The sequence below is a fragment of the Apteryx mantelli genome, chromosome 2 (assembly GCF_036417845.1).
Source record: "Apteryx mantelli isolate bAptMan1 chromosome 2, bAptMan1.hap1, whole genome shotgun sequence".
Lineage (NCBI taxonomy): Eukaryota > Metazoa > Chordata > Aves > Apterygiformes > Apterygidae > Apteryx > Apteryx mantelli.
In genome coordinates, this window is record NC_089979.1 from 69,140,263 (window position 1) to 69,167,583 (window position 27,321).

General features: G+C 41.7%; 1 protein-coding gene across 1 annotated transcript in view; it reads left to right on the top strand.

Moving 5' to 3' along the window:
- The first annotated feature begins 1,017 nt into the window (after positions 1-1,017).
- The window catches only part of DSP (desmoplakin), a 41,067-nt gene continuing 14,763 nt past the window's right edge, over positions 1,018-27,321 (top strand). Inside the window, exons 1-15 of the mRNA XM_067290835.1 lie at positions 1,018-1,220; positions 10,691-10,793; positions 12,581-12,729; positions 13,078-13,252; positions 15,932-16,060; positions 17,269-17,319; positions 18,256-18,417; positions 19,343-19,447; positions 20,705-20,800; positions 21,368-21,493; positions 22,361-22,513; positions 24,070-24,224; positions 25,269-25,395; positions 25,908-26,112; positions 26,775-26,992. Coding sequence (XP_067146936.1) covers positions 1,018-1,220; positions 10,691-10,793; positions 12,581-12,729; positions 13,078-13,252; positions 15,932-16,060; positions 17,269-17,319; positions 18,256-18,417; positions 19,343-19,447; positions 20,705-20,800; positions 21,368-21,493; positions 22,361-22,513; positions 24,070-24,224; positions 25,269-25,395; positions 25,908-26,112; positions 26,775-26,992 — 2,157 coding nt within the window. The remainder of the gene's footprint in view (positions 1,221-10,690; positions 10,794-12,580; positions 12,730-13,077; positions 13,253-15,931; positions 16,061-17,268; positions 17,320-18,255; positions 18,418-19,342; positions 19,448-20,704; positions 20,801-21,367; positions 21,494-22,360; positions 22,514-24,069; positions 24,225-25,268; positions 25,396-25,907; positions 26,113-26,774; positions 26,993-27,321) is intronic.

Genomic DNA, 27,321 nt, shown 5'->3' on the forward strand with positions numbered 1-27,321 from the left:
TGCAACACGCTGGATTTTGGAGTGGGGGGAAGAGGGGTGCTGATGGCGGACCAGCCTCATCCTTGATATAACCGCGCTGTTTTAACCACCGCTGTCTTTTCTGAGCGCAAATGGCCTGGTGGATGCATGAGGCCGTTCTGTGTGGCAGGCCCCCCTCCACAGGCTGCGCACGGTGGAGATGCACCTGCCTGGCCTTCCCGTTCCCAGACCTCGGGGAGCTGGGGCGGCTCTGCCGAGGGTCCTGCAAGAGCCACGCTGGCATCACCAGCTTGTGCCTGCCATGAAGGACACTCCACGTGCAGGGGGCTTTTTGGTGGGCACCAGCCTCCCCTGGCGAATGGTGAGGGAAGCCTGCAAACTGAAAAAATTGGAAAAAACAGTGTTGGAAAAACCAGTTGGAAAAACTCGTGCTCTGCCCTGGTGGCGGGGGAGCTCTGGCTTCGTGCCCGGGCCTCCCTCGGGGGTGCCACGCGTGCCCACGGGCGTGCGCGGGGCGGAGGGGCAGGAAGGCAGCGGGGGCAGACCGGGCCGCCCGTGGAGGCGGCGGGCGGCCGCGGCCACGCGGAAGGCGGCCGGGCCGGGCCGCGGCTAAACCTGCGGGCGCCGCCGAGGAGGCGCGGAGGGCGGCGGCGGCGGCGGCTCCCCGCCCCGGCTCGCCGTTTAAAACCGACGCTGAAAGGTGTGGCCTCGCCTTTTCTGTGCCGGCGGGGACGGGACGGCACAGCACCTCCGCTTCCACCGCACCGCCAGCAGCCCCCGCCGCCCTTCGCCGCTGCGGCGCCTCCCGCCCGCCCGGGCTCCGCCGCCGGCGGGACCCTGCGCGCCGCAGCCCCGGCGCCTCCCGCCTGCCCTGCCTTTCGCCGCGCACCTTGCTCCCACCTCGGCGCCGCGCTCCTCCGCTGCGCACAGCGCCGCCCCTTCCCCCCCATCCGCTTCGGGGTTGTCCCCCCCCCACAAGCTCCCCCAGCACCAGCCCCTCCCCGCGCGGGCTGCGGCGGCCCCCGGCGCTCCGCCGACATGAGCATGAACGGTGGGTCGCACCCGCGGCTCAACACCTTGGGCAGGATGGCGCGGGCCGACTCCGGCACGGACCTGCGTTACGAGATGAGCTCCCATGTGGCGGGGGGCTGCGGCAGCGGCGGGGGCACCACCCACAGCCACAAGGCCTACTACTACCAGCAGAAGACCTACAGCGGGGACTACGCTTCGGACGGATACGGGTAGGTGCCGCCGAGCCCCGACGGCGGCGCCGGGACCCGCGCAGCGCGGGAGGGAGCCCGCAGCCGGGACGGAGGGACGGGACTGCCCGGGGCGGGGCGGGGCGGCGCGAAATGGCGCCCCCGCGGGGCGGGGCGGGGCGGCACGACACGAAATGGCGCCCCGCGGCCGGGCGCCGCCGCCAGGGGCAGCAGTAGCAGCGGCGGCTGCGCCCCCCGCCTCGGCGCGGCGGCCCCGCTCCCGCCGTCAAATATCTGCGAAATGAGGGCGTTTGCGGCCCGCCGCTCGGTTCCCGGTTTGTGCCGGGCTCGGGTAGTGGCTGTCCGGCAGGACACGGGCGCGGTGACCCGGGTGAACCGCGGTGAACTTCCTCACAGTGCGGCCTGCAGTTTGGCTTTACCTGCGTTCAAGTTTGCGCTCCCCCCCCTCCCCACCCACCCAAGAAGACTAATTTTGAAAGCCTTTTACGTGCAAGCAAAGAACAGTTTTAATTATCATTACTTTTTTTCCTTTTTTTTTCTTTTCATGGAGACTCTCTATGAAGAGAGTAACGGGATTAAGAGCAGAAAGGTACCTTGGTGTCCCCTTTTCACTTCCCAGCATATATGCATTTATATCAGCTATACTGACACAGCCGGTTGGTGTTGATACAGCTTAGTTTTGCTTGGTGATGCAAAATAAACTGTACTGATGTAAATGCTTCCATACGCGATATCCAGTGTCAGGCCTCGCTGCCATCACCAGCAGTGGCATAGTTAGGCCTGTAAAACCAAAACTGTAGACTAGCAGGAATCCATCTTTTATGTGTCCTTGCGTTCGTTTCTAGCCTGTGCCAAGCATGGAGGTTTAAGGCCAGGATCCCTGATCTTTGGTGGCTGAGGAGCAAAACTGTGCTCCAAGCCATACCACGGGCTGTTTTCTCCCCTCCGCCTGCGTTAGCTTTTTAATTTCCGTGCTGCTGCTGCAAGCACAGTCAAGGTCTGGCGGAGAGGGTGCGCGCCCTGAGCCCCACATGGGGAACACTGGCTCTAGCGGCTTTCAGGTGTACTGGGAATCTGCGCACATCAGTTCTGGCAGAGACTTTGCTCTGAATGTATGAAAAATAAGTACAGCAGTGATGAAGACTTTTCCATTGGTTTGGGGTTCACAGGACTGAAGAGTAGGCGCCAGTTACGATGACTGAAGGAAACAGTCCCGGTGTATGATGAGCCACCCGTACTAAACCCTGCTGTTGATTACTCTTTGGTACATGAGGAATGGCTCTCTTAAAGCTAGTGGTCTAATTATTGATGCCACGGATTTAGGAATTCATTCAGAAGGGCTGTGATGTGACTTGGGTTAGAGCTTAACCCCCAGTTTTACTGTTAGGACATCTTGATTAGGTTACAGAAAGATGTTAAAGGAATTAATCATATACAATAAACGGCAGATGACAACATGTAAGCTTTATTAAGCATATTCACAAATGGCTGTTGAGAAGTGAGATTACCCTAGCCAACACCTAGATCTCTGTTTCGGTGCTTCGGACCTGTTGTAAGAGGACCATGCAATGGAAGACAAGTTCACATTCTACCTATTTTTTGTTTATTACTTTGTCCAGTCCTTAGTTCTAGTGCTTCATTTGCCTTTTGGTTTGGTGTGTGCATAGGTGTATTAGTTATAATTAATTTCTGCTGTGACATGTATATGTACTATTACAATAACATGAGAATACCTATTTATTGCTATGCAGTTAGAGCAATTCAGTGCTTTACCAGGGAAGATTATACATACTGGGCTTCCAAAATGCAGTAGCTGTATTGCATTTTTGAAGGCCTGTTTTGCTAGTGGTGCTCCATTGCAAGTACCTTTAATGATTGTAGGAGACAGACATAAAAAATTAGTGGCAGAACATGCTACTTCCTGACCATTTTCTGTTTCACAGACTTTACTCTGGTTCAACTACATTGGCTTCACTGGAGTAACTTCCCTGTTACTCCTGACTTACGCTAGAGGATAAATACCTTCCTTTAATTTAGCATTCTTTGGCTTTTGTTACATATTTTAAACCAGTCCATAGTTCGTTTGGTTCTTCTTTCTTTAGCTTTCAATGATGGTTTAGCAGGAGTAGAAAGGACAGGCCTGATCAAGAGACTAACAACCTTGTATCATCATCCTTTCATTTGCTCTCTACAACATGCAATCTTTGTATCTCCTTTTTGAAAAGGCTTATCTGGCACAGTAGAAGTGCCTCTTCACTTTACTGGGAGGTCTCTGCATGGAACTAAAGACTAATGAGATCAAAATATATACATATGTATTTTATATATAAATGTATTTTTATATTTTTTTATTTAATATATATTTATATATGAGACTATTCAAAACACTTTACATAATTATTTGAAAAACATTATATGTGTTTGCACCTTATTGAGTTGCATAGATTTGTTTTAAATCGGTGCTTATTTTAATCAGAATGTGTTTCAAAAAACAAAATGAGGGTTTTGTTGCCAGAAAAAGAAAAAAATCAGTTGTGCCTGATTTTGCATAAGTGCTGTGTTCAGAAGATCCCCTAAATCCTGTGCATGTTGTGTTTGCAGAATCAGGGCCATAACCTGTGAATTGGTTTTAATAATTTCATTCAGCCTGATATCTTTTGTGCCAAATTTTAGTGGCAAGTTACTGAACTCACAAAACTGATGCTTCTTTTTTTAAATGGGAAAAATTACTGTACCTTAATTTTAATTGCAGTAGGATTCGACTTAGGGTCTGGTCTTGTAACTTTTGGGGCGTATTCTGCCAAACAAGTCTGTGCTGAGTATTGCATTACTCACAGAGCAATGTAAGACGCTCCCTACCCTTAGGGCTCCGCAAGGTGCTTTTACAACATTCCCAGTTTCTTCTGGCTTGGGAACTCGGAAGGAGCTTGGCCCTGAGTACAGATACACAGCTTGACAGTGAGTCACACACTCCAAAACTGCCAGTTCATCAGTCAAATATTTATTGATATCTTTGCTATGGAGAGATAAAACACAGATACACTGTGGAAGAAGGAAAAAAACCACCAGAGGCATATTCTGCAATTTTCAAACTTCTTCAAAGTTTGCTTTTTTGCCCTTCAGCCTGGCAGTGGTTGCAGAGTCCTGGCCAAGATGGGTAGTAAGAGGGCTGGTGTAACAACGTCGTTCCCTTTAAACTTCTCTGTCAAGTGGCACACTGGACGTAAAAAGTGCCCTAGTGACTAATAAAAATACCAGAAGACAGAGAGTAAAGAATACATCTGAATTGCCAAATACCTATCATGCTAGCAGAGCACATATTGTGCTTGAGTCAGCAAAGTCTTAACAACTGGTAACACTGCAACAAGATAGGAAGAAAACCAAATTACACCTTTCCTAACTCACCTTTTTTATGGGTGTATCTGTGATATCACTTCCATTTCAAGCTATCTATCTTTGAAGGAATAAAAGCCTCTGTTAAGTGAAGGGTTTCACTGCATTTCAAGTGCATCTTCTTGAGAGGAGGTGCATTCCCTTGATCTTGCTTCTAGGCTGGACTCTGGATTCAGTTCCTTCCTCTTTCAGACTTAGAAATTGGAGAGAGAGCGCTGCCTATGTAAACATTTGTTCAGCCTATTATAATTACCAAGTATTGCCTTTAAAAATGGTGTCATTGTTTCTGGTGATTAATATTACAAACCTCACTGATGAAAACGTGCCACTCAAGAGTGTGAGAATTTTCTTGGAAAAGGTGTGGCAGGATTCCTTGTGAAATCCTGGTTCCACTGAAGGTACTTGGCCTCAGTAGTTTTAAGATTTCACCAATGATTTTTTTTATGTATTTCTAATGATATGAAGAGCCCAGTCATGCAAGATACAGGTATCTTTTGAGCTGTACTGTCATTATGTTCTAACCTACGTGTGTCCTCAGAATATAGGAATAGCTTGATGAGGCTGCACTGTGCCAAAGTTAATACTAATTAATACAATGATATATATAAAGAAAACATGATTATGACATTCTTGATTTTTCTGACAGTTGCATTCACCTTCTTTGAGAAAAGAGTTGTTTTATAGTATTTTAATTTCTGGTTATACTCTTAGGAATATTGTGATTAGCCATCTTGTATCCATTTCTCTCCAAAGAATCTGTATTTGTCATAGCTGGCCTATATACATATATGTTAAGCCATTTTCTGATACTTGATTTGTGTGTATGTGTGTATTTGCAGGTGCACACAAACAACTAGCAGGCAGCAGAGGGGAGGTTAAGCCAGTGATGGATGCAGTCTTTGTGCCGGGAATTTAGAATCCAGTTCAGGTTTTTCTTTTAGCTTCTGTGCCCTGGGCATACCAGGTTATCCCTTGATGAATCCCTGTCTTGTTCAAACAAGTCTGTGTGGGTGAAAAAAAAAGAAGAGGTGGTATTGTTTTACTCGGCTGTCTGGTATGGGAGTTGCTGGATACTTTGAGCTTGCAAAAAGACCTTTATAAAAGTTTGCTTTAATTTTTAAATGAAAAAAATTTGCTTTTAATTTTCAAAAGGCTGAATGTTTTGAGGAGCAACCAAAAATATTTAACAGGGATTATTTGTCTTTTGCATGTACTCTCTCAAATCAGATCTTTGGGCCAAGAGGACTCCTTGTGCTTTTCAAAGTTTTAAGGAAATGTGGAGCTGTTGGAAGGCTCCACATAGCTGCCAGACCTACTTCTGTATGGCCCCTTTACCCTGCTTCTCTAGACACTAATAGTCCCCCAGGTAACACAGCAGCCTCCTGATGTAAACTAACAGAGGCAGGACTAGAGCAGCCTCCGTGCCACATTGCTTTGCGCTGGGAGTATGCTTGTCTTTAGCAGTGCTGGGCAAAGGAAAAAGCAGAAGGTAACCGGCTTTCTCCATCACCACTTGAGTTCTGCATTAATAACAACTCAGCTGGACTTGTTAGGGTGGAAGATAAATGTTTACAGAGGATATATAATTTATTCAAAAATGTCATTTATGATCTCTTTTCTAACTGCTCGAATATGTCAGTGGCAGCAGTAATCACCCATGGTGCGTTCTGGAGAAGTAGGCACCAACTGTGTTTGGAATATTTATCTCAACTCTCATGACTCATTGCCTGGCCTTGAGAGCGTTTTTCAGCCCCATTTACAGAAAGCAGGAATAGTTAGTTCTTGTTTCTCTGTAGAGCTGTGGATCTTGTGAGAATCACTGATACCGCTACCAGTTAAGCGTAAACATAGTTCAGAAATTGAGGATTCACCAGTAAAGTCCTGACTGAGTTTAGCTCAGTCGGTGTATTGCAGCAGGGAGATGTTGTCTAAAATACCATTCTGCACAAAGCCCGGCTGCAGCAGCAATCCTGGGCCATCCCCTTATTTCTCTGGGAGAGCAAGAGCTCAGTCTAACAAGGCAGCAATGTTCTGTCTTACATGGAGCAAGCAGGGTGGCTTCTGTACAAAAGGACCAGAACCCTAAGACACTGTGCCTTTCCTAGTGCTCCTCTGGCAGTAGGGAGATATGGGGTTTTACATTTTAAATCTGCAGCTCTCCCCAAATCAAAAGCGATTCTTCTGTGTTTTGATGTATTCTGATAATTTTAAAACAAAAACTCTTCCCCCGTTTTTTTTCCTTTGTTCCTTTAATAGTTAATGACTATTAAATAAAGTCACTTTAATAGCATCTCTTTGAAATTCATGATTTACCCTCAAAATAAAAGTTGCAGTCTGAAATTTTGAATTGTAGGTACAAATAGGTAGTTAAGTTCTGAAGCAATCCAGGCTTCTTCAGTCATCTGTGCTGTTTCTTAGACTTTAAAAAAACCAAAGCAGTATAGCAATTAATCAGATCCTTGCAAATATGTATATTTATTAGTAGAGTCCATGCACTCTTGTTTTATAAGACCTGCCAAAAGGCCTGAGCTCCAGTTCTTTCCCTTTCTGCCCAGATAGCTAGGATGCTTGAATATGCATACTATATTTACAGGGATACTCTAAAACAAGTGAAAAACTTGTCCGTGTTTTCACTGTGCATATCTGCAGTCTTTGGTGCAGCAGGATCGTATTCACCAATTGAGCTTTAGATACTGCCATAGTTAAAAATGAAAATGAAAAAAAAAGTCATCATAAGAGCAGTAGTTATTACAATAACCAAACATTACTTGCACTTTACTCTGTTTAATGTAAACAAAATCAGATGAAGCAAGAGACACACTGATGAAACACCTTCCATGGTAATCCAGTTAGTCTGTGTCAGGTGCAGATTGTCAGGGTCCTGTGTCTTTCTGAGGCACATAAATGTATTTCTGTTAACAGCATCCAGGTTACGTGGTTGTACTTTGAAAATCCAGGTTCTTTCTTGCCTGCACATTACGATGCCACCTACCATGATCACGCATTAGGTTTCTTTGGTTCAGTGTTTTTTTTTTCCTCTATGACAGCGTATTGCATATGATTTTCCTTTGGCTGTTTCATTCTGCCTCAAGGTGGGATGTCTGCTTACTGTGCATTGGGGTTTCTACTTTGATCTACTCATTCCCATTAAAGGCCTGTCATCTTCAGTAAGAGGAAGATTACGCCAAAGCTGAAGGCTTTTGAAACTGCTGAGGAAATGCTTTGCTGTTGCATGGATGAAAAATATTAGGTTACATTCATGTCAGATTGTGCTAGTGCCGTCTTATATGCCAACCAATATATGTTCAGGTATTGTCTTGCTGCAACTATTTATCTTTTAAATTTGGAGATTGGTTTATATTCTTCTTGAGTATATTTGTGCACTGAAATCCTCTTCAGGTGTCAAGTCTTTGAGTCGCCTTGACTTAGTGGAGCTGTACCATTGCACATCAGCTCCTGTACTGCCATCTGCTTTCTCTAGGTATGCCCAGTAATGCAGTGTAGCACCATTTTTAGTTGGCTGATAGGATGATAGGCTTTAGGTCTCCCAGTGTTGTCTGCTGCATTTAACAGGCCATTACCTTTTCACCCATTATCCTCCTATTGATCTTATTATTTTTGTGTTGATTAACATGTAACAACAAAAAAGATATCTAAAGTGCAAAAAGCCTCATTGCTGAAAAATTGTGCCACTTTTCTGATTTAAGTTTGTATTGCTCCAGCTTCTGCCTGTGTTCTTGGTTATAAGAGCCTTTAACACTTACTGCTTTCTTTTTATGAAGGTCCCCATGAACTGTAAACAAGTAGCTTCTAGCTCTTTATTTGAAAATCTAATGCAGAGTGCTCTTTGGTCTCCCACTGCTCCCATTTGCTCTTGTAAGTGAGTCAATTTTGTGCATCTGTGTTAAAAAATCTTCAGTTATCTGACTTTTTTATTATTTGGACAATGATGCTGAATGTGGTATTCTACTATCATTGGGCTGAACACAGAATACTTGTAATTCTACTTTTTCTGTCTTGTAAATCAGTTTAGTAGCTTGATTTATTTGAAAACAATTCATTTCTTCTCAATTTCTTAGTGTGTTATCTGTGACAGCCACTGTTTAGGCCTCCTCTCAGTGTAAAGTGAAGTGGATTTTCTGAGGTCAATGAAGTTCCACTGAAGCCAGTGGAGATATGCTGATTTATTACCGTAGGGATCTGGTTCTCATCTATAGTTCTTTTGGCTTTAATGGATGTCAGACATTTAAAGTTATCAGGAAATGATTAAAAAAGTGACTGAAGAAAAAATACTCTTCTCATGTTCTAATAAGAGAAAGTTACTTGGAAGATTCCTTTCCCTTCTTTATTATGTTTTGCTAATGATAATAATTGTGGGTGCAATTAATGTAAATTTTAGATGCGGTCAGATGGTTCTAGGTCCAAAGACAACAGCTGTGCCTAATGAGAAGGAATGATTGAGAAAAGGAAGCTGATGGGAAGCCTGGCTGAAAATTCGACCCATATTTTATTTTTCACAATTGTTTTCTTTCAGCTGTTTCCAAGATACACAGGGGTGCATAGCACAGTAGGGCACAACATTTTTGCAGCTAGAGCGTCAGAGTGCAAGTCAGGAGTTGTTTGTGGACAGCTTGTTTTAAGTCACCCAATGAATATCCAGTCCTGTCTCTGTGTCTTTGAAAGTTTATTCCCTGGCACTAACAGGAGCAGGTTGAAAAAGTTCCTAAAATACTTTATGCTTGTTCAAGACGCTGATAGGAAAACTGCATGCTACTGAAGCACAAACTTACACACGCTGCCTAAGAGCTCTTGAAGTTTATTAGTGAGCGTGTCTCTTCACTGCAGTGATTTTCCAAGAAACAGCTCTTCCAGTCTTTTTTGCATTGCCAAAATTCTTCTTATTAAATCTCATCGGAGTCTGTTAAACTCGGTGGAAAGACTTCCACTGAATTCAAATGACTTGCTGGTTCTGTTGAATTGGACAGGTTTGCATGGATAGTCTTTTTGATGTTAGTGTTATATTGAAGATTTAGTCTTTCAGTGATTTGTATTGGAAAAGGTTACCTACTGTGAGCATAGGAGTTAGAAAACCAGGCAAGGCTTGGAAGCCTTTTAATTTCTTACCATCTCTTAGTAATGATTTATTTTAGTTTCACTGAGAAGTGCATCAGTTTGGGAACTGTCTGGGCTTGCTTGGGAGCTCTAATCCCATCAGCTAGGAATGATTGCTAGCTCAAAGCACCTCACCCACTTTCAGCTAGCAGTGGCACGTTTTGGTGACTGAATCCCAGGATGGGCATATGCTGAAAAAGCAATGTTCTGGTGGTATGGATAAAGTAGATTCTGTGCAAATCAACAATAATGATCCTGCTACCTACCTTGACTTTTTTCCCTACCAGCGTTTTCAGTTCCAGGGTTACTTGGAACCCCCAAACTCCCCCTTTTATTTATTTGTCAGAGACACGTCTTCCCACTCCAACCACTACATCTATTTTTGTAATGGCTTATGCATCTTGTAATGCCTTTTTAAGACACTGCACTAGCTTCACATGTTTGTGCTGATAACGGGGCCCTTCATACAGTTTTATAGACTTGTGTGCTTGTACGCTTGCATAGGGAATCCATCCCTGCTTTCTTTTTACACTCAAAGTTCAATGGCTCTCGTGATAACGTGTAGGATAACATAACATAATGTAAAGGCTACATACTAATAAATTGGCTTTAAGAAAGATCTTGAATAATTTATTCCTACGATAGTGCTGCCAATGTGTTCTCAGTCAAAGTTACAAATATCTGCTTTGGAAGAACCCCTTTTTCCTTTACCACATGACAGTTTCTGCCTTCTGCTTGATGCTGTGGCGAAGTCATTCTAAGTCTGCTGTTGCAGAATTATAAAATGGTTATGCTGTTTGGGAATCAGCATTAAAACTTCACAGGGAGATTATGCAAGAATGCGCCAGATAAAGAATATTTGTCTCTCTGAAGCTTAACTAGATTCGTGTAACTTCCCTTAGCTGTTGGAAATTTGTACTTCTTATTTCTTTTTAAAATGTGTGATTGCTCTGTACTTACTTGATTGTATTCTTCTCCCCCTACAGTCAGAATGGTACCTGTACAGTTTCCAGACGTCAGAACACCATTCAAGAGCTTTTGCAAAACTGTTCGGATTGCCTGATGCGAGCTGAACTCATAGTACAACCTGTGAGTGCTTTTTGTTCTGCCTATCAAAAGTGATTATGAATATTGGAGGGAATGAATGCTACATTGTTATCTGTACTCAGTGCTGTCTGGTTCTTCTTTTGCTTTCTTCCCTTTCGGCTGTTCATGTAAGGGAACTGTGCTGCTTACCCTTGCAGTGGAATATCGCGTGTCCTATGTAGGTCTCCCTCTCCTGTCAGCCTTCAGTGTTCAGTAGAACTGATTAAAATGCATCCGATTAAGAAAAAGGAGACTTTTTAGTTAGAACTCCCTCCACCTCAAACTTCTAACACATTCTACTGGATCTTTTTTTTCAGTTTTAGATCAAGGCCACTGTCAGTGTAAACAGTTGTTAATAACGTTTTGACCACTTATACTCTCTTAGTGTATCCTGTAGAATATCAGCATCATTTTATGAGCTATAATGAACTTGACCCACCATAGGAAAACCCTTGAATACATTTGTTTTATTTTACCAAATGATTCCTAAGGAAGTGTATGAAACCAGGTTGGAATCTCCTTGACTTTTTCATCTCAAATATGTAAGGATCATCTTTGCTGAATGCTACACTAATATAAACCCATTGTGTTTGGTGGCTGTGTTATACAGTGATGCTAGATTCAGTCCTGGCAAATGTGGAATGTCCTTGGTTCCTGCTGAAGTCAAAGGAAGATCAGGGTGATGAGTGCATCCTGCTACTGAGGCCGTTGAGATCCAAAATCCATTCACAGTTCTTGCAGTAGATACAATTTAATGTACATTTTTTGACCCTCTGTGGACACAAAAGTCCTTCAGGAATGAACTCTGTGGTTAGCAGTTTATTTCCTTTTTGGAGATGCAGCACGTGTGAGCATGTTTATATAAAAATCAATGCCAGAGTAAATACTGCCTCTTGTTCAGGATTAATATTTCTGCAGTGAAGTAAAAAGAAAGCAATGTTTAGTTCCAGCTTGGTTCCACAACATGCACTGCTTGCTTTTTTTTTTTGAGGGACAAAGTAATGAGGTCCATCAACATTTTCTTTGCAAAAGCAGATCATGCTTGGATTGTGCTTGGTTCAGTGTGGCTATGTGACTGGGGGTTGAGATCAAAAAGTCTTGTTTTCCTGCTCAAAGCATTGTGAACATTTGGGTCCCCTGCATGGAGAGGGAGCACAGAGAATTTGGCTAGAATTTGGCTAGACTTTGGGCGATAGGATGGTACACAAATGTGTCTAGGCATAGAGCTGATTCCAGGCAGAAGGGGTGCATTCTGTATTTTGGAAAGGAAGGAGCAGTGTCTGTAACTCAGAGCCTCAGAAAAACTTCTGCAAAAATCAGAAGCAATATGCAGAAACCACCGCTAGAATAGAGTGTTTGTTTCTTTTCCAAGCATTTGCACTGAAGTTGTTCCACACACTTGGGTATAACTATAATTAGACTACAGTTACAGACCTAATTACAACCAAGTGGGAAATAAAACAGCTGTGAGCAAATATGTACACATTTTTTTTAGAAATAAAATGGATGTCAGAGTATATTAATTCTTTATGGAAATATTTGGTTTGTATAATGTTTTAATAATTGCCTTGTACATTTTATTCATAATAAGGACTTTAGAACGAGTGGATCCTTTGTTAATTGGCCTTCTGCCACTTAAAACTGACAATGAAAGACCATAGCAGCTGCCTAATAGTTGGAACCCATCACACGTCTTAAAATTAATTACTCTTCATAACATCTCCCTTAATATAACCAAGCTGAAGCTTATGCAAAGAATATTTAATTTGATCTCCATCTCTTTCTTTTAGGAATTGAAATATGGGGATGGTGTCCAGATTAGAGGGAACAGAGATCTGGAAGAGTGTTTTGCACAGGCAAATGACCAAATGGATATCCTGGATGGGCTCATCAGAGAGATGAGGCAGATGGGCCAGCCCTGTGACATGTATCAGAAAAGGTATGGCCAGGGAAGGATTGGGGAAGGGAACGTGCCAGATGTAAATTTGCAGTGTGTAATGCTCACATTCTCTGATGTTGCAAGATGTGACAGAGATCAGCAAAGTGGAACTAAACCTGTTCAGTTTGGGTATGCTAACATGGAGAAAGGCCTTGTGATAACATATTTCTCACAGAATTTCATACACTGGGTGTCCCATGAAATTTTAACCAATATCATTTTCCGTGGCCTAAGCTTTCAGTGTTTCTTTTTGAATACTTGGTGGTCCAGTAGGAGATAAGAATTGCATAGTTTCCATGTTTTCTAGGTGTTCTCCTCATAGAAGCTAACTGGTTCCTTCACTTTCAGGCTGCTTCAACTTCAAGAGCAAATGCGTGCCCTGTATAAAGCCATCAGTGTTCCCCGTGCCCGGAGGGCCAGCTCCAAAGGTGGTGGTTGCTACTCCTCTCAGAGTGGCTCAGGCTGGGATGAGTACACAAAACGTGTCACAAGTGAATGTTTAAACTGGATGAGACAGCAGAAGGTAAATCTGTCCAAAGCTCAGAGAAAATGCTAAGAACTGATGTTGCTTATGAATGTCACCTTGCATACAGCAATGTTTTGGGTGCCGGTAGAACATTAAAGATATACATAGATTCTAATATCTTGTTCCAAGTTTCTCTTTTTTTCTCTTTTACTTGCAGCATTGTACATGTAGTGAATTTCCACAGAAACACAGAAAAGGATTTGGGGTCTTCTTTTGCAGAGGAAAAAGTATGGAAGCCAGATTTAAAAACATAAATGTGACACAGCTGTTAATATAACAAAAGGCATCAGCATGTTTGCATTAGAGATTATAATGCTCAGTATTTCCTTCCTTCCTTCTGCAGATACTCTTCATGCTTCGTATTTATTTTAACCCTTTACACAGTTAGGACCAGCTTCATGGATTTAACCTTTGTTCAGTATTTTGCAGTTGTTCTCCCTCTAATCTATCTTTATCACAGTGGGAGCCAGAAGGTAGAGTTGATAGTCACAGGACTAGACTTTCAGAAGTCACTGCCTAAATAGAAACTTCAGCATTTTCATGTCTCTGTTGCATGTGCAGAACTAATTTGCCTTTGCCCAGCTGTTGATTGTGTAGCCTAGGGTAGAAAACACATGTTAAAAGCCTGTAGTCTGGTTTTGTGCTGCTGAAGCCCAATGTTTGTGGTGGAACAGTTCTTTCTGAGAGACAGGTAGGGTGTATGGAACAAGGTGGTCAAAGTTAAAATTTGCAAACTTCTGTAATTTGAAATTGCATTATTTTTAATCTCACCTTATTAGATCGTTGCTTAGTGATCCTGTCGTTATCTGCATATGGTGTTTACCAGGTGGCTGCTATGCAAACCAGTTGAGGAGGGGACAGCTCTGTACAGCAGATCCCATACTTTTATGTGAGTGCTAGTCATAGTCTAGTCCTTCAGGGCGCTCCCACACTGTGGCATGTTTCAGAGGAAGAAAGGAAAGTGGAGATACACTCTTGAGTGGTAACACTTATAGGTGTTGCGCCAAGAGAGCAGCAGCAGGTATGATTGCTCTACACATACTTTGGGAGAGCAGGCTAATTGTCAGACCTGCCATGCTTTGAGGAGTGATATTTGACAGTGCACTGGGCATGTTTCCAGTGATGAAAGATCATGAACATGCGGCATCTCCCAAAGGAGCCACATGACACCCTGCTCAGACACCTCTCACTAATCGTGGGAAGCATAAGCAAGCACTTCAAAGCAGTGTTCCCACGCAAAAGCTCCTATGAAAGAAAAAGCTCACTCTCCCCTCTTCAGTCCTTAAGGCAAAGCTGAGGTGAGGCCAGTAAGCACTTAGCTCCCTGTTGGGCTTTTGTAGTTTTTTGGGAAAATTTCTTTTGAACTTTCTGCCATGGCTTTTTCTCTCCACAGTGCAAACTGTGTCTCACTATCTGCTAATATGGTAACAAGATAATGTTTCCTGGTGTAATGTGATGAGATGTGGGAGAAAGCTCTGAGCAGCTGTGGTTTTCTGTCGTTGTTTTTGTTTTCTGTCATGATGGTTTGCTGACAGCAGAATCAGGTGGTAGGAGTGCTGGTCAAATTTCCCTTGTAGGACTAGGGAAGGTGCGCTGAAATCCAGACAGCCATTGTTCACATATTGGCAATCATCCAGGATTGCTCCTGTTGATACGGACTCTTTAGTATGTATAAATATAATAAGAAAGGTCGAAGTCCTGTAGCTGTTAGGTGGCTGAATGTAAAATGGTTTTGTTTGTTGGAACCTTTCCAACCCTTCCTTTAAACCCCTTCGTTTGAGTGTCATTCAGGCTTTATTGATATCTGTTGAGTCATAAAGATTGGGCTCCAGGCTGGTAATTATCAAATTCAGTCCCAACCCAAGATTAAGATCTATCTGCTGTGCCTGTGCGCACGCAGGCATATACACAGAGGCTGATTGTGATTGTGTCTTCACAGCATAAAAGATGATTTGTAATTTGAGCAGTTGAATAGTGAATTCAGTGAATTTTAATATTTGAAGATAATGAAACAACTGTAATCAGGTAGTTTTCAAGTTAATCATTATCCAGGTGCATTACTGTTTTTCAAAGGCTGTTCCTGGAGATTTTCCCTTGGCATCCCCACATTAAATGTTGCCAAAATGCCGGACAAACAACATGTTCTGTAATCATTTCAGTTTATGAATTACATAGCTTTACTTCTGTTTTTTCATTTAGCTTGACTGCTCCTAACTGAGGTCTTTGGAATTACGTGAGTGTAATTAAAATGGAAGTACAGTGTACTGGACTACAGAGCTTCACTCTGGGTACTTTCACATGAATTGCATGAGTAACATAGTATGACCAAGTCATAATTTGTTTTCAGAGTCACCAGTGATATACTGGAGAACATAAAAGAACAGTTTGGCCCAAAGAAAACAGAGATGAAAATACACTACTAAGTGTGCTTTATCTAGTCAATTTTAAGCTATTCAAATATTTCCCCTACTTGTTTCTTCTTACTTTGGGAGCTTCTCACACTGTTTAAGTGATGACAATTTTAAGAAATTTTTACTCCTGTTCTGAACTTTACCTTGTTCAGTTTTACCCTTTATTGCATAGTCATGTTTTCTTCAGTGCAGTTCCTTGATGCTCTGGTTTAGATAATAATGTCTTGTTGGAAACGAAAAGACAAATATTCTCTCTTTTTCTTAGGCTGAAATGGAGCTAGTGAAATGGGGTTTTGATGCAGCATCCATCGAACAACAAATCAGTGACCATAGGAGAACTCACAATGCCATTGGAGACTATCGCTGGCACCTGGACAAAGTCAAAACAGATCTGGTAAGATTTACTGTCTTCCCTTACACGTTGCTTAGTTTAGATCCATACCCTTGGCTTGCCAGTGTTCCACTGCCATGAGAAATGCTGAATAGCTCAGCTTCTCTTCAGAAAGCACTGATGTCATGATGGCAACTGCTTTCAATGCTGGTACTCTACTATTTCATGATTGTTTTTTGTTCCCCTTCTTTCCCAAAAATCTTGAAATGAAAATTTAGTGGCTATGTAACATTTCATTGCTGTGTACAAAGGCTGGCAAATAAATCTGGTGACATTTTTGGTGGGAAAGATGGCTAAGAATGATTATTCTCATTTACTGTCTAGGTATGTTAAAACAACAAAGTAAAAGGATAAGATGGGTGCTTAGATAAAGCCTTGTGCAATGAGGGGATTTTTGTAAGAAATGCCCAAACTCTGGGCTAAGGTCAGAGCTATTTTATTCTTGTTCTTATTTGTTTTCCACTGAGGCTTCTGGTCTGGTCTGGGTTTTGTGATTGGAATAAAGAAGCCACTGAAAATGCAGTGGTTAACTCCCTCTGCTATTAGCACTGCAAGTAGGGATAGGGGAGAGAAGGCTCACTTTGTTTCCAGGCTCACTTTGTTTCTATTCTTCTTTTCTGTTAATTGCTTACATGGGCAAGAGGAAAGAGTTGAATCTGAAGAAATGGGACTCGGCTCTGGATCTCTGATCTCTCAGCCAAGCTGAAGAGTGAAAGGGATATTACTTCCTTTTTCCCTTCTGCTTGATCAAGTAGGAAAAGTAACGGTCTAGCCCTATGGAATACCTGTTCCAAGGTTGTGCAGCTTCACAGTCAGGGAAGCAGGAATAAAAATCAGTCTCCTGCTAAGATCATAGATTATACTACTTCACAGTCTCCCAAGCTAGGGACTAGTTGGTTCTCTGCAATTGTCTAGGAGTTCAGTACAGAAAGAGGTCCAGTTTAAGGGGCTGTTTTTGTGATACAGGGGTTTTGTACAGCCTTGCTTATGTACTGAATATTGCTGGGGGAAATAAATTGGTCCAAGCCTTGTTTTTATACTTCTGGTGATCCTCCAACAGCACAGACCAACTATTTCCCTGTATCCCTTGCAGGCGTTTTCAAATTACCACCTGAAGTAATAACATCATGGTACTGACACTGTAGAGGAAATATAAGCAATCAGAAACTTCTTTTAAAAGGTACACTAAATATTTACTGTCTCTGTTTCAGCGTGAGAAGGCTGCGGTTCATCAGCTGGAGGAAGAATATGAAGGGCTGCTGGTGAGCACAAGTTGTGTTCATATCTGATATCCTCTGATGAATGCTTTTTTTGCTTTGCTAACACTGATCTTATAATCAAGGAACATTTCAGGTTTCACTAGAGTGATAGTTGCATATTTAAGTAATTCCATCCAGCAGTAAACTGGCAGTGTTTTGTAGTTAATATAAGGCTCAGTTTGAGTCATGAACTTGAAATTAAGTCATTACCTATTATAAAATTGACTTATCCTCAAAAGTAAGGTTCTAGTTTGCACCTAAGGAAGGGGGTTGGTCACTAAGCAGATAAGGAGTAGAACTCTGCCTCCTCAATGGGACTAAATTTATCAATGAAGTTAGGCTATACGAAAAGCTTAAAAAAATCACACGCAAAGCTGGGATGAGAACCAAATTCTTTGTAGGGCTGTGCATCCACATTGGGTCTTCGTATGAAATGCAGCAAGAATCTTATGCAAATGGTAAACAGACATAACCCTTGGAATTGGAAGCTGATCCCTGTGCACATTTCAAGTAACAGGAGGTGTGTTAGATGCGAGGATGGAAGGAATCTTGTCATGAAGAGTGTCTTTTGTGCAAAAGGTGCTACTATAACATCGAGGATATACTGTCAGCAGCAAATGTCAATAAAAGTCAGGTTAAATGATGAATGGTCTTGAATTTTCCCACTTGTATTTTCCCCCATGTCGTTTTGCTTGCTGGCTTACGTCCGCTACATTTATGTTTGAAATGAACTTTCAGAAGCGTCTGACTTTAGGTTCCCATTGTTTCATAAATCCAGGCATGTTATCCACTGTCCACTGCCAAGTTTTATAGTGGTATGTTTTTTACTGTTATTCTTAGTTTAAACAAAATTTATGTGCTGTGCTTTTGACTTCCCCCTCTCTCCCACACATGGGCTTCTCTGTGTTTATTGCTTCTCATTTCTGGAATTCCTTGCAGAAACACTCCTTTGAGAGAATGGATCAGCTCCGTCAGTTCCAGAACCTCATCCAAGCCACTAGCAGAGAGATCATGTGGATCAATGACTGTGAGGAAGAGGAGCTTCTCTACGACTGGAGTGACAGGAACACTGACATTGCCCGGAAGCAGGAGGCCTTCTCTGTAAGAGAGCCCAGCCTCCCCCTCCTTTCTATGAGCTGCCTGTTAGCATAGTGAGAGAGGATCAGCCTAGCTCAGGAGGCTGATCATGGGGTGGGTATTTCACTCTTTCTAAATTTCTGGGGATTTTTATCAACGCTTTTGGAGTAAGTACTATGTGACAACCTTTTTAAATCAAGATTGGATACCTATTGAAAGATTGTGCTCTCGCTCAACTGGTTGTCATGGTTCATTTTGAGCTTAAAAACTGACCTTTTCAGTACAACTCACTAATAATCATGCATGGCTTGCTAACACAGCTGTTATGTTGGCGTGTTATGCTAAGGGACAAGCAATTTAGTTCTCCCTGTTAGGGCTATTTAGGGGATGAGGGTCCCCGTATCAGGCCCTGTTCTCTGTCACCAGGAAGTAAAGGTATTCCAGAGGGAGCGGCTCACTCTTCCTCTGACATCTTGCCAGCAACACACTTAGAGTACTGTCAGAGGTGTTTTACACTGCTGCTTCCTGTTTTCTGTGAGTACATAGGCAAATTGAGCCTGTATGTTCCTATAGCCCATGTCAGTGCCAATCCCTGAACTAAAAAAGCAATGACAGTTCACATCATTGAGGAGATACTTTTTCTTAGTTCTCTTGTTCTGGATGTTGCAAGATGCAGTCATACTTGCTTCCATCAATCCTCTTTGACAAAAAGGGCTATATTTTGGATGCTCTACTCTATAAGTGGCAAGCCTAGAGACCAGAACTGGAATGTTTGTACCTTTTTGATGCTACTGTCTTCCTATTTAACTTTAGTAAACTGAATAGAATTAATATTTAATGTTAGCAGGGATAATTTTACACAATCCTAACTGTCTGGGAAGTTTCAATTAAACCATCCTATGTGATTTACCTTTGGGGGGTTGTTTACTGCTGTGCTTTGGTTGTTTAGAAACGCATGAGTGAATTGGAGCTTAAAGAAAAAGAACTCAACAAGCTAAAGCAAGAAAGTGACCAACTAGTGCTCAACCAGCACCCTGCTTCAGACAAAATTGAGGTGAGTTAGATTTCATATGATTTAACTTCACCCTTTAGTTGTTATGTGAGAAAAGGTCTCAGTGAATGTCTGTAAACGAAATACCACATTTGGATCTGGAGAAGGGCTTGCCTGCCAGAAAGCATGTCCATTTTTTTTCCAGCTATATTGACTGATCTAATAAATAATACTACCTTCTCCTACAAACCTGGCCCCTAGTACTGCAAATTTCTTAACAGTTCAGGAGAAATCTCTCATTGCCACCAAAACTGATCATAGATGCATATAAAAATTAATATATGGGCTTATGGAGCTGTCTAAATGTATTCAGATTGCTGTATCTCCTATGAGTTGACTTCAGTGCAGCAGAATTAATGGTAGGAAGGCATCCCGTTCTTGTTCGTCTGCTCTCTTAGCAGGCATGTTTTGAAGACAGCCACACCCTTTGCTGAGGGTTTATATTTAATCCAAGTGCAAATACTTTCTGCAACTGAAATTTATAATGCTTTTCTGTAGTTTAGCCGAGATGGTTTTGCTTTCACAGCTTGGTATATATTTACCTTTCAATTACAAAGGCTGCATCAATTTGAAAAATCTCATTTTACTAGAAAATGCTGTAATAATAATTTCAAGTATATGTAAGAACTCTGAAACTGAAAGAAGTTAATAGGAAAAAAATTACTCGTCTCTGATTTTCAGTATATTTACTGATTCATCTGGTATCATGTTGTGTAAAATCACTACTCATAATTTCCTCTGCGGTCAGTTTCTGCCTTAAAGGAAAGATCCTCGTAAGCTTCAGCAGTGAAGTAAAAAGTCATGTAACTATTTTTTTAAGAATATACATGAGGACTCCAAAAAGTTTAAATTTAAAAGTAGTCATAATAAACAGTCATGCTTGACAGTGTCCCTTGGAGAAGGAGAACACACAATTTGCAATTGAAATATTTTACTTGCACTACTGTTTGTGCTTTTTACTTTCCCAGTCATCCCCTTTTGTTCATGCACTTCAGGCTTTATGGTGATGAAACAAAATTCAAATCATGAACAAATTTCTCTCTGCATCCAACAAACAGGTATTTAACTCTCTTCAGTCAGGTAGATGTTTAGAAGTCATGGAATTATATGCATGAGTTGTATTTTTCTGGTATGCATGAATTTGTTGTAGCAGATCTTTCATTTGCATTTATGTGGAGCATAAATAATTGTGCTTGAGTCTAGTCATGGGAGAGAGATCAGGGCGATGATTACAGTTCTTTATTTTGTTATTTTTGTTAGGCTTATATGGATACACTACAAACTCAGTGGAGCTGGATTCTTCAGATTACCAAATGCATTGATGTTCATCTGAAAGAGAATGCGGCATACTTTCAGGTGAGTAGCGATGTGGAGAATTCACACTCACTTTTGAATTATACAAGTATTAGACAAGTAACTGTTCATAAATTATTACTTCAGTCAAAAACTTCATATTCTGCTAGCATTTACACATTTAAAATATACGAATATTTTTTAAAAATTCGTATATTTCAAAAAGCTACTTTCATTTGCTAGCAGTGTTGAGTAACAAAAAAACTGTATTTGGTGCTTTCTACATGTGAGAATTTCAAGAGCTGTTGACGTGTTTTGCTCAAGAAGGAGCTTCAGAATTTAGTTTACAGATTGTGAATATGATCAACAGTTCATAGTAGATGTCATATTCCTCACTGCTTTTGTTGAAGGGGTGAATCCCATCACTGGATAACTGAAAGATACTTTTTCTGTACCAGAATCTTCCTAAATTCATGCACAATTTTACATAGCACAGTGTTATCTTATACTTGTAAATGCTGTCATTCTTCCAGATGTGAACTGGGATTTCTCATGAAAGAAATCCATTGATTTTAGTGGACTTGTTTGTGAGAGAAGTGTACAACTGAAATCACAACTTTTCTCCTGTAGTTTTTTGAAGAGGCCCAAGCCACGGAAAGCTACTTGAAGAATTTACAAGATTCTATCAGGAAGAAGTTCATCTGTGACAAGAGCATGTCACTACAAACCTTGCTGGAACAGATCAAAGAACTGGAGGTACTGTTAGACCCAACTCGCAGATTATGTTTTGGCTTCCATGGAAATCAGTCACCAAACTCTTATGCTCTTCAGATACCAAATGCAAACCCAGTTTCACTGTAATGATTATATACAGTGCTGTACAGAATTTGAAACGTCAGTGCTATATTAATGCCCATTTCTGAGAGTAGCCTATAAATAGGTCGATGTTGTCATTTTACTTTGTGTAATACTGTTTGGGACCTGTGCTGATGTCTTTTTCAGTCTGAAATGAGCCTGACAAATTCACAAGTTTCTGACATGCTAACAAGTTAAAAAAAGAAAATACTTTAGTTCATAGGTGCAAGGAAAGATTTTTCCTGAAAGGATAAGTGTGTTTAATAAATGATCCATTATGTCATTTTGTATCGCAGTTGTCTCTTTGAAAGGACTTAACTTTTATAGCTGAGTTAACTGTTTGCTCATCCTGAGTCAGCTCCTGCAATTCTGAATTGCATCTACTTCAGGAAAAATGGTCAGTGATGTAAAAGGGTAATTGATGAAGTCAAGGCTGCAAATGTAGTTTTTAATAGTTTTTGTAGCATTCATGTTGTAACAGATTTCTTTCCATTTATTCCTGTGTCTCTTACCTCACTTTAAGCACATCATGGATCTAGAAGAAAAACAGCACCTTGTTAGAGTTGCAAAGATACTTAGTCTGGTGTTTCTCCTCTCTTTTTTTTAAAGTGGCTGTTTTACATTATAGTCCAAAGACTTGTCCCACTGGAGCCAATGGAAATTTTACCTGCAGAGAGCTCCAGATGTATTCCTCTATTAATTAAACTTTAGGAACTAGATGTGGTTTCTTTTTAGAATGAAGTTTTAACATACAGTTAATCTTTGCAGAATGAACGAGAGAGAATTCTTGAATACAAGAGGCAAGTGCAGAGTTTGGTGAATAAGTCCAAGAAGATTGTGCAGCTGAAACCACGTAACCCAGACTACCGGAGTAACAAGCCCATTATCCTCAAGGCTCTGTGCGACTACAAACAGGATCTGGTAGCGTATCCCTTTCTGACTGAGAATGAACAACATGTAAACTAGAACATGGCAAATGATTTGGTAAACAAACTGTTGAACTGATAGGTTTAACCCCTTTGTCTGGTTTTCATCAGCATTTGCATTTCTTCAACAAAAAAGCTCTGACCTTTACTCAGTTCCGAATAAACAAGAGAGGTTCCGGTTGGTTGAGTAAGTCTAATCAAAATACAGCAAATGGCTATTATTAGTATTAATAATCACAGTTCAAATTAATACAAAAAAGTCTTATTGATACTAGGGTTAAAATTGTTATACAGACACTTCCTAGCATCTACCCTTCTCTTTGGTGCTGTGCTCACCCTTCCAGTGTCCATCTGGGTCCTAAGGTCAACACTTCAGGCTTCATCTAGCAAAAGGTGGGGAAATGTACAATGAGTCATTGGTACCCTGAATTCTTTGCTGGGAGGAGTGTGGTGGTGGTGGTGGTGGCTTCTTCCTGCTCAGTGCTGAGTCTGCTTGGGTTTATTTGTGTATTTGTTTCTAACAGTCTGCTTAGGTGCTTCTTCTGCTTATGTGCTCTTTCTCCTCACTGGTTGCCAGTTATCCAGTTTTTTCTATTCTCTTTGTTATCTCTAAAACTGGTTTTACCTGATTCACAAGGTTGCGCTCTTATAGTGACCAGTAATGGGCCATTGTGATTTGTCTTTACAGTCTGGGACTTCTGCTGTCTGCGCTCTGTGTCTACGCTTTTCCATACCACATTTTATTCTAGAGTCACAGGAGTTCAGCCCACGCAGAATAACTACTTGTTATTACTGTAACTAAAGCTAAACAAATTTAGGCAATGGTTACCTGACTGCTTGACAATTGCTATCACAGTTAAACAAGCTAAAGTCTACGCAGGGCAAGTATGCCCGGACAAGTTCAGAGTCAATACAAAGCCTGTGGCCTTTTACTAGTAATGTCAAAAATTGTATTTGCTGGTTGCAGTGGAATGATGCAGGGAGTGGCTCCTGTCAGGATAAGTGGTAGGAGAAGCTTTCCCCCCTTGGATGCGAGTGGGTTGTATACCTGCACCATGACTACATCTGTGGCCTCAGGGTGTCGGAATTTCTGGCCAATGTGGCTGGTGGATCTCACTCTGCAGCACTCTCTCCTGGTCCCTCTGCAAATATGGATGCAGCACTGAGCATCCTTACACCTCCAGATCACTGTGCAGTGGCCTACAGCCATAAGTCATTGCGTAATTTACTCTGGCTGTATATCCACACTCAGTATTTGATATTTGTCACAACAGGCCACAAGGTCTGATGATCAGCTCAACCAGCAACTGCTCAGAGCGCTCTGTGGCTCCCATTTGGTTTTCCTGGGTTTTCTTTGCAAGGAAACCAGATTCAGGAGGAAGAGGCCTGTACTGATCTCTTGACCCAACATGAAGCCAGGCTGCACACTCAGACCTGGCAGCTGGGAAGCACTCCCAGTTCTGTAATCTAGATGCATCTTCTTTATCCATCTCTCTTAGAAAACCCACTTGCTTAACTGAAGAAAACATGCTTGTTCTGTGTTTCTTACAGAAAACAGTGCGCAAAGGAGATGAATGCATCCTGAAGGACAATAATGAGCGCAGCAAGTGGCTGGTGACTGGCCCTGGAGGAGTCGATATGCTGGTGCCTTCCGTTAGTCTTATCATCCCTCCCCTCAATCCGTTAGCAGTGGATCTTGCTACCAAGTGAGTTGCCTGGGTTTGTGAAATTACACCTACCACTGAGAGTAGATGGAAGAGTTTACTCAAAATAGCAGTTGACCACAAAACTTCGTCAGTGCCTTGAGTAGAGCGCCTCCCACCCTTTTAGGGTGGAGGATTACAGATTAGACTCTTGACTTGAGGAAATTCACTGCAGTGAAACTTGCTAGGACCTAGGCTCGCATCTCCGAACATTTAAAACTCGGTTTTTTTAAGGTTTTTCTCATCTCTAATAATGTCTCCTGCCTTGAAGCTGTACCTAACTGATGTAGGTTAGGATAGGCACAACGCTGTTGTAATGTGCAGGGGATCTGCTTGTCACTAATAGCTCTAGGAATGCACTTGCCACAGTCACTGTGTGGAAGGGAACACAGTGCAGAGAATCCTTGAACTAAAAGAGACCTGAGCCAGGAGGTCCACACAATGCAACAAACTTAAGAGCTTGGGTGGGGAAACAGTGGGTCTGTGTTCATGTGATGCCACTGCTGGACTTACTAGGTAGGGCACACTATGTTGTGCAAATACACTGAATTTGCTTGTAGATGTGAGCTGTTTTGTGTGGATCCAGCTCAGGAATCCTTGCACTCATGCCATAGACATGTCCTGAGTATTTTGAAAGTGTGAGCTTGGTCTGAAAGAGCATGGTTTATCTTTTAGCTAACACTTTGTGTTGCCTTTTGCTAGCTTGAATTACATGCTTAAAATTACTTTAGGCTATCCAGTGAGAAGAAGAGTCTGAGTTTGCTCTTTTCCTTTATCACTGTAGAAAAAAGCTTTCCTCTTATTAGCAGTATCACCTATGATCAAAACCAAAATACTGGAGAGAGTTTGGAATTTCAGCTCTAAATTCTTTGATATACCACTTAGTCCTTTGAGTGTTTTAGATAAATTCATTTGCAGGACATTTTCTAGTAGAAAACAAGTCTTAACACACTCCACATCTAATGGATGTTTCTTGGGGTGTTTTGCAGCTGTGCTATATAAGAGACATACAGGTTTTGACTCTGAAATTTTGTTTTCCCATCTCAGGATTGAGCAGTATTATGAAGCTATTCTAGCTTTGTGGAACCAGCTTTATATCAACATGAAGAGCCTGGTATCCTGGCATTATTGCATGATTGACATTGAGAAAATCAGAGCAATGACTATTGCCAAGGTAAGACTCTTAACTAGTCTTAACTGTAGACCAGGGATATCCATGACCTGGCCTCTGCTGTCCCGAACAGTGCTTGCTGTCTCCTGTTCAGCTGTATGTTCTCCAAAACCATGGGCCTTCCTTTTGCTGGATTACACAAGGAGTTATATTTTATTGAAGGAGAAGCAAAATACTATCCCTTTTGAACATGGTATGGATTAATTGGAAGATTAGCTAAGGAGATTTATTGCATACTTGCTATAATAGTTCCCACTACACAAGGACATGGATAGACAGCATAAGGATGTGGAGTCGCAAACTATTCTTAGGTTGTGAAATTTTTAAAACAGAAGTAGATTAGTTCGCATGGCACTTTTCACACCATTCTTTTGAAAGCAACTTGGTAAGTTTTGTTCTAAAAAGTACTTCCTCTGTTTTTCTACAACTGTATTAGTATGTTCCCTAGTGATTCACTTGTCATTAACCTTCTCCAGTTGCTTCCTTTTTCAACACACTCTTCTTCCTTATTTCAGCTGAAAACAATGCGTAAGGAGGATTACCAAAAAATAATAACTGACCTGGAGATCCATTATCAAGAATTCCTCAGGAACAGCCAGGGCTCAGAGATGTTTGGTGATGAAGACAAACGAAAGATCCAAACTCAGTTCACTGATGCCCAGAAACACTACCAAACCTTGATTATACAACTGCCCAATCAACCACGGTCACCACAAATAGGTTTGTTGTACTTCTGCATTTTGTATTGATTGTCCTGCTTGAGTTTCTTTGTTTGGGGATGTGTGGGTTTTTTATGTGAAAATGTGTAGTGAGTTTAAGCTTTCCTTCTGCTAAATCTCTTCTGAAAAAGAGGAGATGCTGGAAAAGAAAAATCTCACTGAAATCCATTGACATTGGACTGAGCCTTTGAGAGACCAGAGAGTACTGAAAGTACTCCTCAGAAACATGTCCAAGAATTGTAACTGCTGTCTCCCAAGATAGCAGATAAAACTGACTGCACACAGGGATTTTGTTCTTCCTTCCACTTGTGTGAATCTTGGGGATACTCCTCTGAAGTTCATGGAACTTGCTGAGAAAGTAAGAGGAATTTAGTCCATCTGATATGTTTTCAGTTATTAGGAAGCAAAATCTCACTGCTGCATTTGGGGAAGCAAGTTTCTCTTTTTGTGAAGGGGAGATTTCATGACCTGAAACAGCTGCGTAAAAACCCATATCTTCCACTTGTTCTTAGTTCTACAAGTCAAATCAATACTTAGGTCTTTTTGGCATTGCATTGCCTTTCCATATGGAGGAGGTTGGTTTTTTGACAGTTGATGCTTACCCAGAAGCTACCTCCTAATTTTTACAGTGTAAAAATGTAAAAAAAAATTTACATTTTACAGTGATCCCAGCTGAGACCTGTCCTGTGGGTTCTTCAAACACCGTTATAATTAGTGACAGAAACCGAGAGCATGAGAAGCAGGAGGCTTGGCTACTGATGGAGCTTCAGAAACTTCGACGTCAGATTGAAGCTTCTGAGATTCGGATGGTTCAAAGAGCTGCTCTTGGAGTGGATCAAGGGGCCCTGCATGACTTTTCAGTCAGATTAAAGGATTTAGAGGTAACTGTGGATGTTTTTCATTGAGCTTCTCAAACTTGGCGTGACTCTATCCTGCAGAGCACACTGCAGTTATATTACTGATCAGCTGTGAAAGCCATGTTCTTTCCTTTATGTGGTTGATTAGCATATATTTTTTCAATTGGAAGCTAACCGTGATGATTTGGATTGGAGTTTAACTCCTCATTTGGGGGCCCAAATAGAAAAGTTGACCCTTGGATATTAGAAGAATTCTATCAGGCTAAGAATACAGAAGGCCTGATGTCAAGTGGATGTGAGCTCACGTTAAGCCTCATCCAAGTTAAAGCACTGTTAACATCCTTCTGCGCAGA